The sequence below is a fragment of the Mustelus asterias genome, chromosome 5 (assembly GCF_964213995.1).
Source record: "Mustelus asterias chromosome 5, sMusAst1.hap1.1, whole genome shotgun sequence".
NCBI classification, from domain to species: Eukaryota; Metazoa; Chordata; class Chondrichthyes; order Carcharhiniformes; family Triakidae; genus Mustelus; species Mustelus asterias.
The window spans coordinates 22,227,358-22,243,889 of NC_135805.1; the positions used below are offsets into that span (position 1 = coordinate 22,227,358).

A 16,532-nucleotide genomic window follows, 5' to 3' on the forward strand; every position below is an offset into this window, starting at 1 on the left:
GAAGGACATGAACACACTGGAAGGGGTGCAGAGGAGATTCACCAGGATGTTGCCTGGGATGGAACATTTAAGTTATAAAGAGAGGTTGGATAGACTTGGGTTGTTTTCTTTGGAGCAGATAAGACTGAGTGGGGGGAGGGCGACCTGATTGAGGTGTTGAAGATTATGAAGGGCATGGACAGGGTGGATAGGGAGCAACTGTTCCCCCAAGTTGAAGGGTCAATCACGAGGGGATTCGAGTTAAAAGTGAGGGGTAGGAGGTTTAGAGGGCATTTGAGGAAAAACTTTTTTACCCAGATGGTGGCGACGGTCTGGAATGCGCTGCCTGGGAGGGTGGTGGAGGCGGGATGCCTCACATCCTTTAAAAAGTACCTGGATGAGGTACCTTGGCACACCATAATATTCAAGGCTATGCGCCAAGTGCTGGCAAGTGGGATTAGGTGGGCAGGTCAGGGCTTTTCAGGCATAGGTGCAGACTCGATGGGCCAAAGGTCCTTTTCTGCACCGTAGTATTCTGTGATTCTATGAGGAATTCCTCAGTTACGGAGAGCTTTGGGAACCATAGGTCCAAAGTTCCCTTTCAAACTCCTCCCTCCACTATTTCGTTTAGTGAAGTATTTCAAATTAAAGGACCTGAGTTCAAATAGCACACCAAGAATGTATCAAAAAATACTTGTGACTTGGAGCACAGTTTCAATGCACAAGGTTCTTTTGCCACCCAGTTTGCACCTTGGCATTGAGAAGGGCGGCACGGTGGCACAGTGGTTAGCACTGCTGCCTCGCAGTGCCAGGGACCCTGGTTCACTTCCAGCCCCAGGTCACTGTCTTTGTGGAGTCTGCACATTCTCCCCATGTCTGTGTGGGTTTCCTCCGGATGCTCCGGTTTCCTCCCACGGTCCAAAGATGTGTTAGGCTGATTGGCCATGCTCAATTGCCCCTTAGTATCAGGGCGATTAACGGGATAAATACATGGGGATAGAGCCTGGGTGGGATTGTTGTCGGTGCAGGCTCGATGGGCCGGATGGCCTCTTTCTGCACTGTAGGGATTTGATGATTCTAAGTTTCTCTGAAAAGTTCACTTCAGTGCTAAATTAGGATCATATTTTTTGGTGTGGCATTGTAATCGAGACGGAGGTGAGGGGAGATGGGTGGGGGTCATAATCCATAGAGGGGGCGATGTCGAGACAATGTAGTCCATGCCCTTTTGAAGGCTGAGGAACCACAGAATTTTAACACAAATGATGTCCTTTGGCAGCTTATTAACTGGAAGTATTTACTTTAATCCACTTCTCTTGCTCTTTCTTGACATACTATTTTCGATTTGGCTAATTCCCTTTGAAATTATAGTCTCGTCTCTGCCTCAGTAGTCCCTTATTCCATGATCTAATAATTCTCTAACTGGAAAAGAAAATACTTTCCTTGCTGTTAACTTCCTTCTCATGATATTTCTCCATTTTTTTTTATGTGTTCATGGGATGTGGGCATTGCTGGCAAGGCCTCTATTTATTGCCCTTTCCTATTGCTCTGGCGCAGGCAATTGCCTTGCCAGCAACACCCACGCCCCATGAATTAATAAAGAAATCTGCACCTGTCTCTGCTTAGCTTGTTGGTAACAAATCTCTCACTATCTTCTCAAAACCTTTTATCGTTTTGCGATCCTTCATCATCAGATGCCTCCTTAATTGCCTCTACTCCAGTCGAGAAAGCACAACCGCCCCCCCCCCCCAACCCGCCCCCTCCCCCCCCCCCCCGCAACCCCCACCGCCCCTCCCTCCAACCCCCATCACTTTCAATCTTTTCTTCATTACAATAATCTCTCACTCCTGGCATCCGACATTATTCCCTGTATGTGGCTTAAGTATCCTTCCTGCGTTGGGATGCTTAGAGCCATCGGCAATCTCTGGCTGAACAAATGTACAAGTTTAACATGACTTCCCTGCTTTTGTATTCGGTTCACCCACACATAAAATCCTATATTTAAAATATAGGGGGACAAATATATAGATCTTGTATAGACCATAATAAAGTTAAGTTTATTTATTAGTCACAAGTAAGGCTTACATTAACACTGCAATGAAGTTACTGTGAAATTCCCCGAGTTGCCACACTCCGGCGCCTGTCTGGGTACACTGAGGGAGAATTTAGCATGGCCAATGCACCAAACCAGCTCGTCTTTCGGACTGTGGGAGGTAACTGGAGCACCGGGAGGAAACCCACGCAGACACGGGGAGAATGTGCAGACTCCACACAGACAGTGACCCAAGCTGGGAATCATACCTGGTTCCCTGGCGCTGTGAGGCAGCAGTACTAACCACTGTTGCCGCCCCATAATACATATAGGTGTACAGCTAAACTTGTGTGTTGGTTTAGCTCAGGTGGCTGGATGGCTGGTTCGTGATACAGAGTGATGCCAACAGCATGGGTTCAATTCCTGTACCGGCTGAGATTATTCATGAAGATCCCGCCTTCTTAACATTGCCCCTTGCCTGAGGTTATTTATTAATATCAAAAGTAGGCTTACATTAACACTGCAATTTTAAGTTACTGTGAAAATCCCCGAGTCACCACACTCCGGTGCCTGTTCGGGTACACTGAAGGAGAATTTAGCACGGCCGATGCACCTAACCAGCACATTTTTTCGGACTGTGGGAGGAAACCGGAGCACCCGGAGGAAACCCACCCAGACACAAGGAGAATGTGCAAACTCCGCACACAGTGACCCAAGTTGGGAATCGAACCGGGGTCCCTGGCACTGTGAGGCAGCAGTGCTAACCATTGTGCCGCCCTATTGTGGTGATCCTCAGGTTAAATTGCAACCAGTCACAGCCTATGATCATCTCTGACTGTGGAGACATTACCTTTTCACAGCTAAACTGAATCACCGATTGTTTTATGCAGTCAGGATTATGGGTCTCTTCCCACATTGGATGATCTGTCAGACTATGGTACAGGCCAGCTTTCTGTCATTGGATCACTTCACCTGCACTAAGTTTTGCTGTAACATGTAATTAGGTCTGTTGTAAGGGAACAGTCCGATCTGTACTTCAGAAATAAACGTTACTGGGAAATATCATACCATGTGAATCTTGCAATTTTAATGTCATTTTGACAAGTAATTAGTAAGTTGTCCTTGCCGTTTAAGTACCTCAGAACATTTTACTATGTTGAAGGTGCTTTACTGAATGTGGGATATATGCATGTTCGATACTTTGACAAAGCAATCTACCATGGAAATAAAGTTTGAAATAGTCATTTCGAAGGTTGTTGAAATAAAATCAAGCATAAATCATGACAACTGTGCCAGCACTGTGCATTTATTAGTGTCACAAGTAGGCTTACATTAACACTGCAATTAAGTCACTGTGAAAAATCCCCTAGTCGCTGCACTCTGGTGCTTGTTCAGGTACACTGAGGGAAAACTTATTATGGCCAATGCACCATATCTTTCGGACAGTGGGAGGAAACCGGAGCACCTGGAGAAAACCTGCGCAGACACGGGGAGAACGTGCAGACTTCACCCAGACAGTGACCTAAGCCAGGAACCGAACCCGGGTCCCTTGCGCTGGGAGGCAGCAGAGCTAACCACTGTGTCACCACGCCACCCTTTTCTTTACAGCAGAGAAGGCTGAGGGGGGGGGGACATGATGGAGGTTTGTAAGGTTGAGAGGTATGGACAGGGTGATTAGAGAGCAGCCGTTCCCCCTTGTTTGAGGGGTCAATCACGAGGGGGCATAGTTTTAGGATAAGGGGCAAGAGATTCAGAGGGGATTTGAGAGAAAAACATTTTCGCTCAGAGGGTGGTGGGAATCTGGAATACACTGCCTGGGAAGGTAGTGGAGGCCGGAAACATTACAACCTTTAAAAAGTATTTGGATGAGCACTTGAAACATTCAGGAATATGGGACAAGTGCAGGAAAATGGGATTAGCCCACCTTTAGTGGTAGTTACTGTCAGTGCAGACTCGATGGGCCGAAGGGCCTTTTGTGTGATGTATGTCACTATGACTCTATGGGTGGGGTTTTCCGGCCATGCTTGCCCCAAAACTGGAAAATCCCACCCGAGGTCAACAGACCTTTACATGGTCTGCCTCTCCTGCCCGCTACGATTCCCATGGCGAGCAGGACAGGAAAATTCCACCCTATAACTGTGTATACATCAGTGAATAGCAGCTGCCTCAGAACATCAGCGTCTAACATCCCCTGAATATTAAAGGCAATTACATAATGTCCGCCTCGTGTTGTGGATGTATTCTACATGTCATGGTGAATAACGCACTATGGATGTTATATCAGCACCATTTGGACACGTTACAGGAAATGAGTGCCGTCTTGCCTGTGTTGTGGCAGAGTAGTGCCGATTAATTGAGAAGTAGGAATTTAGTTGATGCTGTGGTCGGGTTAATTGCGCGTAGGACGAGTAGTACAATAGTTTTGAGATTCTGAAGCAGAATAAATTGGGATGAGGAGCCTGGGGATTAACAGGGGGTAAAGGGATCTGTCTGTGACCCTGGCTGGGTGTGTATGTAATAAAAGTGCAGGTACACTCCCTAAACCTGCTTGAAGCACACTCCCTTGGCTAACCTGCTGCAGTGATGTGTGTGTGGAGGGTGGCACAGTGGTTAGCACTGCTGCCTCACAGCACCAGGGACCCGCGTTTGATTCCCGGCTTTGGCTCACTGTCTGTGTGGAGTCTGCACGTTCTCCCCGTGTCTGTGTGGGTTTCCTCCGGGTGCTCCGGTTTCCTCCCACACTCCGAAGACGTGCTGGTTAGGTGAATTGGCCATGCTAAATTCTCCCTCAGTGTACCCGAACAGGTGCAGGAGTGTGGCGACTGGGGGATTTTCACAGTAACTTCATTGCAGTGTGAATGTAAGCCTACTTGTGACTGATAAATAAACTTTACTTTTACTTTATAATTGCCTGTCACTCGCCTGGCATGAGATGGTGCTCATGTATCTCCAATGACTGAGTAATGAAGGGGTTTTACTGGGGCTCCCAGCAAAGGAAGAAGTTGCATTTGCATGGCACCATTCACGTCCTCAAGACAGGTTGCAAAGTGCTTCAATTCAAACAAGCGATTAATTGGCTGCGGGGTTATTGTTCTGTCAGCAGAAGAGATGGGTGGCAGGGAGCTACTGATTAATGGATGCATGGCGTCGGTGGCTTGGAGGGCATTTACTGATGAACAATATCAAAGAAATAAGCCACATCATCACTTGTCACCCTGAGGGAGAAATCCTTTACTGATTGAACCTTGTCAAATTCTCTGGAATGTGATGGGAGTTTCCTCAGCAGGTATTGCAGGGTTGCAAGCCTTTTATTATTCTTGTTGCGAAATCTTGAAGGACTAAGTAGCACAGTGCACGACACGCAAGATCAACAAGTGGGAGAAATCAGTAAGTGGTAACTAGGTGAGTGCGAGCTTGGGTTTTTAAGAGCTCGGAGGCTTTACAGAATGAAGGAAGAGCGAGGTTAGGAGTTTTGTGGCTTCAGGGATTAATGAAAAGTAGGAGAGGAGTTAAACAAAAACAAGATGCGGAGGTGCCGGCGTTGGACTGGGGTGGGCACGGTAAGAAGTCTCACAACACCAGGTTAAAGTCCAACGGGCCTACCTGGCATCATGAGCTTTTGAAGCGTTGCTCCTTCATCATCTGAGTCGGCTCACCTGAGGGAGGAGCAGCGCGTGATTCCAAATCAACCTGTTGGACTTTAACCTGGTGTTGTGAAACAAAAACAAAGTATCTTTGTTTTTTTTAATATTGCGGCAAGATAGTAGTTTGTTTGCTAGTCCATCTGTTAAGTCACAAGAAGAATGGGTGAAAGGGCACCATTTTCAATTTATTCGCTACTGCTTAGGAATACGCTACAATTTTGCATCCTTCTTCCCATTCCCATCACAGAATCCATTGCTGCTTAAACCACCCAAACGTTCTTGCCTTCATTACCCCTACTTGGAAGTTTGTTGTGTTGGTCATTCCTTTCGTGTTGAACTGGCATCTGGCATGACCCCAAAGTCCCCTCTTCATTAGATTGAACCTGCGCCTCTTGTCATAATGGAGGCATAAACATAATTGTATCCCATTTGGAATATTGTGAGCAGTTTAGGGCCCCATACCTAAGGAAAGATGTGCTGGTCTTGGATGGGGTCCAGGAATCCCAGGAATGAAGGGCCTGTCATATGAGGAGCGGTCGAGGAGTCTGGGCCTATACTCAATGGAGTGTAGAAGGATGAGGGGGAATCTAATTGAAACTTACAGAATACTGAGAGGTCTAGATAGAGTGGACGTGGAGAGGATGTTTCCACTAGTGGGAGAGACTAGAGCTCGAGGGCACAGCCTCAGAGTGAAGGGACGCTCCTTTAAAACTGAGATGATTTTAAGTCTGATTTTAAGACTGTCTTGTATTTATGTCGCCCCTTCTGCACCCTCTGGATGTTCCAAAGCATTTCACAACCAAGTCAGCACATTAGACGTCTAATCCTCACATGAGGAATGCATCAACTAATTTGCGCAGAACAGCAATGGGATAAATGACCATGTTATTTTTTTTTCGATGATGTTTGAGGGCTAAATCTTCACCAAGAGTACCACTACCTTTCTTTGAAATAGCGTCATGGGATCATTTACATTTACCTGAGCGGTCATCCCTCAATCCTGCACTGGAGTGTCTGGAATGGACTGAGAGGCAGAGACATTTCTTCACTCAAAGATTTGTGGAATTCTCTACCGCAGAGAGTTGTAGATGCTCAATTGTTGAATACGTTTAAGACTGGGATGGATGGATTTTTGGTGCCTCAGGGAGTTGAGAGATATGGGGAGCGAGCAGGAAAATGGAGTTGAAGGTCAAGATCAGCCATGATGGTGTTGAACGGCAGAGTAGGATCAGCTGGCCATACTGTCTACTCCTACTCCTATTTCTTGTTCTTGATCCTTGAACGCACTTTGACCCGGGGATCCGGGAGTGGTACCAATTGAACAATGGCTGTCTCTCTTTTATTTTAGAAAACCCAAACCGCCTTTTTTATTCAACAACAGCCATCTGAACTCGACTCACTCCCCACCTAAATCACTGCCTCCCAAAACTGGACACAATGGCTGGGATTCTCCCATCCTGCCCGCCACTGGAATTTTAGCGGGTGGGTTGCGGAGAATGTGACGTGCCATTGACAGACGGACGGGGGGGGGGGAATTTCCGGCTTTTAGACCAGCACGGCTGGAGAATCCCGCCGTATATTTAAATTTATTGCGGTGATGTAGCATCACTGAGGAACCGCACAGTCAGATCGCTTGGTCCTGTCTGAATCTGACTAAATCGGAGTTCGGTGGCTTCTGTCTGCTTTTAAATTTGGAATTCTGTGGAGGAGATTTCCACAGGTTTGGGAGGCCGGGATTTGGGGAAGTCAGTGTCATTGGTTTGATTTTTTTTTTGTTTGCCTGTGGTTTTTTTTTATTCTTCATTTTAAATTGTATTTTTTTTATTCCCTTCCCCCACCCCACCCAACACCTCCCCTCCCCGTCCCAATTTTAGATTTTCCACTGCCATCTGCCAATGCCGTTGCACTTTCACCATCCAACAGGGCAGCATGGCCAGTGCCGTGAGCCTCTCAACGGCCACCGTCAGTGCTGTTCCGGGAGTGACCAAGAGCTGACATGTTTCTGCGGGGTAGGTCTGCTCTTGCCACTTTCTCCTGCTCATCAGATGGGACTTCTCCGTCTTGTGGGCCGGGCGACCAAGTGTTTCTCTTCAACGGTCCTTGCAGATCTTTCTTTTTGAACCCCGCTCTTCCATCCGATGTCTTGTTTTGTGAACTCCATGCTGAGAGATTTCTGTGAATTCTGATATTTCTCGTACCTACGTGGTTTTTGGCTTCTGCTTTTGTTAATTTTGTTTTTTTATTTTCTCCCGCCTTTCTTTTAAACAATTTATTTGGGTGCCTGCAAACCGTTTCTGGATTGCACGAAGAACTGGCAGTTAACATGTGCCTAGGACTCTGCCAACACGTCATTGTTGGCAGATCCAACTGTTGAGTCCTCTCCCAGTCTGTATGTGTTTATCTCTCATAGAATCCCTACAGAGCAGAAGAAGCTGTTCAGCCCATCAAGTCTCTCTGACAGGATATTTTACCCAGGCCCACCCTGCCCCACCCCATAACCCCCTACATTTCCCTCCCACAGTTAATCCTGCTAACTTGCACACCTTTGGACACTAAGGGGCAATTTACCATGGCCAGTTAACCTAACCTGCACGTCCTTGGACTGTGGAAGGAAACCCACACAGACACTGGGAGAACGCGCAGACTCCGGTGACCCCAGCCGGGAATTGAACCCGTGTCCCTAGCGCTGTGAGGCAGCAATGCTAACCACTGTGCCGCCGTGCCACCCATTTCTAGTAACTTTAGTCTCCTTATGTCTTCTGGCTTCACTTGCTATCCTCCAGCTTCACTCTGTGTACACACTCTCTCTTGCACCCTCTTTTCCTTAATGCGCACTCACAGTGCTCACTGTCTGGCTTGCGCACTTTCCCGCTCTCCCTTTTGTGCACTCCCTCCCTCTCTCTGTGTCTGTGGGCCTGTTTGTACTTTTTTCTGATAATCTATTGTATGCTGTTCTCCCTGTTTGTCTCTCTGCTTCTTATCATTTTTTTGTTTTCTGTCCCAAAAACCCTGCAAGATTTTCCATCCCTAATATTACAGCAGTTCCCCTTCCAGCGCCTTCCAAATCACAATAACTCCGCCATGTAATTTTTTTTCCTCTCTGGCTCTTTGACCAGTTACCTCAAATCTCAATTCTCTGGTTGACGGCCCTCCTGCCACAAGGAAGAGCTTCCTCTTATTTACTTCATTGAAATGTTTACATTGACCTACCATTTGCACCCCGTGTGCCAGCAGATTCCTATTCCTACTACATTAGACTCCTTACCTGGGTCAGGTTGTGGGAGGTCAGTCAGCTCAATCCCAGTCTGTCACTGCAGGAGTTCCTCAGGGTACTGTCCTTCATTAGCCAGGGCATAGAATATAGGAACAGAGAGGGCTTAGTACAACTTTATGAAACATTAATTAGGCCGTAGGTGGAGTACTGTGTGCTATTCTGGTCGCCGCACTGTCGGAAGGACATGATTGCACTGGAGAGGGTGCAGAGGAGATTCACCAGGATGTTGCCTGGGATGGAAAGTTTCAGCTATGAGGAGAGACTGGATGGGCTGGGATTGTTTTCCGTTGAGCAGAAGAGGCAGAGGGTGGATCTGATAGAGGTATACAGAATTCTGAGAGGCACAGATAGAGTAAATCTGTGGCAGAGGTGTCTAAGCCCAGGAGGCATTGGTTTGAGATGTGAAGTAAGTTGTTTACAGGGGATCTGAGGAAATGTTTTTTCACCCAGAGGGTGGTGGAAATATGGAACGTGCTGCCTGAGAGGGTGGTGGAGGCAGGTACTCTCACAACATTTAGGAAGCATCTGGACAAGCACTTAAATCACCAATCCATAGTAGGCTGTGGGTAGAGTGCTGGTAAATGGGATTAGTATAGATTGGTATTTGATGGCTGACATTGACATGGTGGGCGAAAGGGCATATTTCTGTGCTGTATGACTAACTCACCAAGGATCCTTAGGCAGCACCTTCCAAACCCATGACTGCTGCCATCTAGAAGTATAAGAACAGTAGACACATGGGAACACACCACCTGGAAGTTCCCCTCCAAACCACTCACCATCCTGACTTGGAAATTATATCGCCGTTCCCTCACTGTCGTTGGGTCAAAATCCTGGAACTCACTCCCTAACAGCACTGTGGGTGCATCTACAGCAAGAGAAGGCAGCGCACCACCACTTTCTCGAGGGCAATTAGGGATGGACAATGAAACTAGTCTAGCCAGCAAAGTCCGTTGAATGAATTTTTTAAAAATCTCTTTATTCAGCACTAAGCAGTGCGTGCCCTACCCAGTGTGGCTATCTACATCGACCCGCTTACCATAATGGAGCTGTAAATTGGAAAGGGGGTAAATATGCCCTCATTCACTCTATGATCTGACAGGTTATTTGACCTTGCACCAAGCCCAGATGTTCACATGGGAGGCGATGGCCGAGTGGTACTATCACTAGTTTATTGATCCAGAAACTCAGCTGATGTTCTGGGGACTCAGGTTCGATTCCCACCACAGCAGTTGGTGGAATTTGAATTCAATGAAAAGTATCTGGAATTAAGAATCTACTGATGACCATGAAACCATTGTTGGAAAAACCCATCTGGTTCACTAATGTCCTTTAGGGAAGGAAATCTGCTGTCCTTACCTGGTCTGGCCTAAATGTGACTCCAGAGCCACAGCAATATGGTTGACTCTCAACTGCCCTCAGGAAACTAGGGATGGGCAATAAATGCTGGCCAGCCAGTGACACCCATATCCAAAGAATGAATTTTTAAAAACTTGCCTCCGTAAACTGGTCTAAATGGTTTTCTTTCTCTCCTCACTGATCCATATCCAATTATTTTCTGTTTAAACATTTTCAAAGCATTAGATTAATATTAAAATGCGGAGATCAGTGGCTAATACTGAAACACTGCAGTTTCTATAGTCAGTTGTAGAAGAATCATCTTCTTTAATGAACGCCTCAAACTCCCTTCCCACTGTGTGCGGTACCTGGCCACTTATCATAGAATCCCTACAGTGCAGAAAGAGGCCACCGAGCTTGCACCAACCACAGTCCCACCCAGACTCTATCCCCATAACCCCCCATATTTACCCTGCTAATCCCCCTGGCACTAAGTGTCAATTTAGCATGGCTAATCAACCTAACCCGCACATCTTTGGAGTGTGGGAGGAAACCGGAGCACCCGGAGGAATCCCACGCAGACAGGGGGAGAACGTGCAAACTCCACACAAACAGTGACCAAGGCTGGGAATTGAACCGGGATCCTTGGCACTGTGCGGCAGCAGTGCTAACCACTGTGCCACCTAACTACTGGTGTCACCCGTGGCGCCATGTCCCTGTCTAAGGTAGCACTTTCAGGAATGCTGGGAGAAAAAGGATGGAGATGCCAAATGGATAGTTCCTGCAGGAGATATTGGAACTGCTGGGATGGGGAGAGGCTTGGTCCACGTCATTGCCCCCAAATCACTCTGGAAGCAAGACTCCTCCACATTTCTGCATTGAAGTCGCCACCCTCAGATCTACAGCATCTGGCTTTCTGTAATATTTAGCTGGTGAAGTGCGCTGGAAATCTTTTCCCCAAGTGTTAATGGTAAAATCTCACCTCCGCATCCTCAAACTCCACAAGATGTTCTGTGTCAGTAAGGATCAATATGTCATTGCTCTCTGCAGTGATCTGTTCCTTCCTTTGTAAATACAGGCACATATTACCAACATGTCATCAAATGTGTTTCAGTGGAGCTGCTCTGATTGATCTGTCTGTCACTTTGGCCCAGGAAGGTGTAGGTGTTGTGGTATTGTCACTGGACTGGGCAGCACGGTGGCACAGTGGTTAGCTCTGCTGCCTCACAGCACCAGGGACCCAGGTTCGATTCCCACCTCGGGTCACTGTCTGTGCGGAGTCTGCGCGTTCTCCCCGTGTCTGCGTTGGTTTCTTCCGGGTGCTCTGGTTTCGTCCCACAGTCCAAAAGACGTGCTGGTTAGGGTGCATTGGCCATGCTAAATTCTCCTTCAGTGTACCCAAACAGACGTCAGAGTGTGGCGACTAGGGGACTTTCACAGTAACTTCATTGCAGTGTTAACGTAAGCCTACTTGTGACACTAATAAATAAACTTAAACTAGTAATCCAGGGACCGGGGATAAGTCCTCTGCTCTTCAAAAAAACACCAGGGGAGGCAATGGTAATTTGGCTAGATTATTAATCCAGAAACTCAGCTAGTGCTCTGGGGACCCGGGTTCAAATCGCACCACGGCAGATGGTGAAATTTAAATTCAATAAAAATCTATATTAAAGGTCTACTGATGACCATGAAACCATTGTTGATTGTCGTAAAAACCCATCTGGTTCACTAATGTCCTTTAGGGAAGGAAATCCGCCGTCCTTACCTGGTCTGGCCTACATGTGACTCCAGAGCCACAGCAATGTGGTTGACTCTTAAATGCCCTCATGGGCAATAAGTGCTGGCCCAAAAGGGTTGAGTCCCACATTCTATTAGACATCCTTGTGCAGTATTGAGGGAGCACTACGATGTAAGAGGTGCACATGAGAGGCAGGGAATTATCCCAGTGTTCTGGTCAACATTCCTACCTCAAAAACAAAATCAGCATGAACTGGTTAATTGGTCACTCATGCTTTTGGAATCTTACTGTGCACAAATTGGCTCCTGCATCTGTACAAGTGGTAATGAGAACATAGTACATTCATCAAATGAGTTAATGTCTCCTCTCTCTTTCCCTCCCTCACTCAGGGCGGGATTTTCCAGCCACACCCGCCCCAAAACTGGAAAATCCTGCCGAGGTCGACGAACCTTTGCATGCTCCACCCACTGCGATTCCCATGGTGGGCGGGACTGGAAAATTCCGCCCTGTGTCTCTCTGTGATAGATTAGGTTACAGAGTGTATAGTGGATTTAAAACTAAATGTTGGTGTCAAAGATGTTGTTTGAGTGCGGAAAACTCCAGAATTGTGTAGCCGGCCTATCAGCACCTTGAATTTGAGGAGAGACAACTCGGCACCATTAGCGTGTCTCTGTTTCGTGATCTTGGGTTAAAGATGTCACAAGTCAGACCCACTTCAATGCCCCTGTCGCCCCCCCCCCCCCCCCCCTCCCCCACTCAGCCAATTATCGTGCTAACCAAATAAACTCTGCCCCTGTTGCTAATGCAAACTCTTCATTCTTTGAACAGCTGACCCCGGAGGAGGAAGAGAAACGGAGGGTACGACGAGAGAGAAACAAACTGGCTGCTGCAAAATGTCGGAACAGGCGCCGTGAGCTAACAGAGAGGCTTCAGGATGTAAGTACGATGGGATTTATATATAACAGTATGGAACAAAGCTCAGTGGTGGGCTGTTAATGTGTGCGCATTGTCCAGGGATTATCGACCATCTAGAATTGCCCTGAAGTCTCCAGGAATGAGAGGGTGATCATCAGCATATGTCATGAACAATCCAGTGGGGGAAATCCTCCAGGGATGCTCAACTAAACTGATTGCTTCTTTTGATTCATTTACTTTTGTTGGCATCTTGGATGGTGTAATGGTGATATTGATGGTCTGGCAATCATAGGCCCGGCCTAATCCTCTGGGGGACATGGGTTCAAATCCCACTACGACAGCCAGTGGAACTTCAATTCAATTAATAAAATCTGCAATTGAAAAGATGGTTTCAGTGAATTGTTGTTAAAACCCATCTGGTTCACTAATATCCTTCAGGGGAGGAATTCTGCCGTCCTTACCAGATAAGGTTTTACATATTTACCTGGAGTACTGTGTACAATTTTGGTCCCCTTATTTAAGAAAGGATATATTAGCTTTGGAGGGGGTACAGAGAAGGTTCACCAGGTTGATTCCGGAGATGAGGGGGTTAGCTTATGAGGAGAGATTGAGTAGACTGGGCCTGTACTCATTGGAGTTTAGAAGGTTGAGGGGAGATCTTATAGAGACATATAAGATAATGAAGGGGCTAGACAGGGTAGAAGCAGCGAGGATATTTCCACTTACAATGGAAACAAGAACTAGGGGGCATAGCCTCAAAATACCGGGGAGTCAATTTAGAACAGAGTTGAGGAGGAACTTCTTCTCCCAGAGGGTAGTGAATCTTTGGAATTCTCTGCCCAATGAAGCAGTAGAGGCTACCTCATTAAATGTGTTTAAGTCACAGATAGATAGATTTTTAACCATTAAGGGAATTAAGGGTTATGGGGAGCGGGCGGGTAAGTGGAACTGAACCCACTATCAGATCAGCCATGATCTTATTGAATGGCGGAGCAGGCTTGAGGGGCTAGATGGCCGACTCCTGCTCCTATTTCTTATGTTCTTATTATATGACTCCAGACCCACAGCAACGTGGCTGACTCTTAACTGCCTTCTGAAATGATCCTAGCAAGACGAGGGCGAAGAGAAATGGGGAACAAGTGCTGGCTTCGCCAGCGATGCCCACGCCCCATGAAAGAATGAGGAAAAGTAATTTCAACGTATTCTGGGGGGGTTGGTGGAGTGTCAGGGCTGAGGGGCTGTTGACTGACAGTCAAGGTTCCCACACTTGGATAACAGAGTTTGGTCACGTCCCAATTGATGGGGAGGGTGGGCAGGTCAGGCGGCCAGTATGAGGGTGGTGAGATGAGGGGTCAAGAGATGGGGACCATCTACAGTGCATGTATCCAGAGTTAGTGATCATAGTTTGACCACTTGAACCGACATGGAATACAATCCAGAAAGCATTGATATCCAAGAGTATTGGACAGCAACTCCTTACGAAGCGAGCCAGCTTCGTCCTCAATGTAATCCATAGAATGGATGGGCTATGTTATTCACCAAATAGTCATCCACACAACTGCACTGGAGAAAGTAATATACAGGCACTGCATTGAGTGGTGTCTGGAAGCAGAGCCTTTGGGGAGACATACTGGCCCGGTTGGGAACGCACTGATCCAGTTAGCAATGTACTGATCCAGTTGCCTGTAAGCCGAGCTCTCCTCCAGCCTCTGCCCTGCCTTATCCTGTGTGCAACACTTCACTGAAGGCCAGACGATCGGTATCTCTTTACTCTGCCCAGGGGTGGCACGGTAGCACAGTGGTTAGCACTGCTGCTTCACAGCTCCAGGGACCTGGGTTCGATTCCCGGCTCGGGTCACTGTCTGTGTGGAGTTTGCACATTCTCCTCGTGTCTGCGTGGGTTTCCTCCGGGTGCTCCGGTTTCCTCCCACAGTCCAAAGATGTGCGGGTTAGGTTGATTGGCCATGCTAAAATTGCCCCTTAGTGTCCTGAGATGCGTAGGTTAGAGGGATTAGCGGGTAAAATATGTAGGGATATGGGGGTAGGGCCTGGGTGGGATTGTGGTCGGTGCAGCCTCGATGGGCCGAATGGCCTCTTTCTGTACTGTAGCGATTCTATGATTCTATGATCTATGATTGAGATTGCAATGGGCGTGAGTTTAGCTAGACTGTCAGTGCATTTTCATACCTGCTTAAGCAACATGTAGGATCTTGCCAGGAACAATAAAAAAGAAAACTTGTGCCGGAAGCAGCCCAGCCTGAGAAGAACAACAACGTTGAGAAACAGATTCGCACATTGTCCAGCACAAGCGGGGAGAAACTTGGAGCTTTGTGAGGCAATCCTTTCTCCGGCTCCATGCCTGTAACCTGCGTGTGTTACAGTTTCTCAGGCCCCTCTATCCTCTCCAGAGATCCCCTCAGACCTTATCCCACCAAAAAGATTCCCATCTCCATTCCCAACACATTAACTCTTGGTAGACTGATGACATATCTCTCGTCAATGCACCACGACCAAAATGGCGTTCCCTGTCCCATGATCTAACGCGACCGTTGTCACTTTAAATCCATTCACAATCCCTCGTAGGCTGAGTTTTCACCCTCGCATCGCAGCCCATCCAAAATCTGTGGGTGGTTGCTGTGGCAGAATGGACAGGATGGTGCCGGATTGGGGCGAACTCTTGCGAGCTGTCCCCGATATACCTTCAAATTCTAACTTTTACACTCGTTCTATGCTTTTAAAACTTAACTCTAACTCCTTTCAACTAATGTTCTCTTTAAATCTCTTCTGATCTTTCTCTGCACCCTATCGATAACGCACAGCGGTTAGCACTGCTGCCTCACAGTGCCAGAGACCTGGGTTCAATTCCCGGCTTGGGTCACTGTCTGTGCGGAGTCTGCACGTTCTCCCCGTGTCTGCGTGGGTTTCCTGTAGGTGCTCCGGGTTCCTTCCACAGTCCGAAAGACGTGCTGGTTATAGGTGCATTGGCCATGCTCAATTCTCCCTCAGTGTACCCGAACAGGCGCCAGAGTGTGGCGACTAGGGGATTTTCACAGTAACTTCATTGAAGGGTTAATGTAAGCTGACTTGTGACTAATGAATAAAAACTTTAAACTTTTTTAACTGTAACACAACATTCTGCACCCTCTCCTTTCCTTCTCCCCCATGTACTCTATGAACGGTATGCTTTGTTTGTAAAGCACGCAAAAAACAACACTTTTCACTGTATCCCAATGCATGTGACAATAATAAATCAAATCAATGGATTAGAGATAACAGTAGGAAACTAGATTGTGTGAGTTGGCCTAACCCTGACCCCCCCAAGCCACTGGCTAGAGACCTGGTTTCCCTGTGACGAGTACATCCAGGGCATCCCCGCACTGGGCTGGGAGCTTTAACCGGTCTCATTTACATCCATCTCTGAATTTCTGTTTCGGACACTGGCGCTGGATGAGTAGTTCATTGTCTATACAAACCTGGTGGTCGGCACGGTGGCACAGTGTTAGCACTACTGCCTCACAGCCCCAAGGACCTGGGTTCGATTCCAGGCTTGGGAAGTCTGTGTGGTGTTTGCACGTTCTCCCCGTATCTGCGTGGGTTTCCCCCGGTGTTCTAATT

At 47.4% G+C, this 16,532-nt stretch overlaps 1 protein-coding gene across 4 annotated transcripts in view; it reads left to right on the forward strand.

Annotated features, from left to right (window-relative positions):
* The window catches only part of fosl2 (FOS like 2, AP-1 transcription factor subunit), an 83,165-nt gene that overhangs the window by 60,507 nt on the left and 6,126 nt on the right, over positions 1 to 16,532 (forward strand). For 3 of the 4 annotated variants that reach the window (XM_078212252.1, XM_078212250.1, XM_078212251.1), the window contains exons 3-4: positions 7,527 to 7,661; positions 12,831 to 12,938. In XM_078212252.1, coding sequence (XP_078068378.1) covers positions 7,527 to 7,661; positions 12,831 to 12,938 — 243 coding nt within the window. The remainder of the gene's footprint in view (positions 1 to 7,526; positions 7,662 to 12,830; positions 12,939 to 16,532) is intronic. The other variant, XM_078212254.1, reaches the window with a different exon arrangement.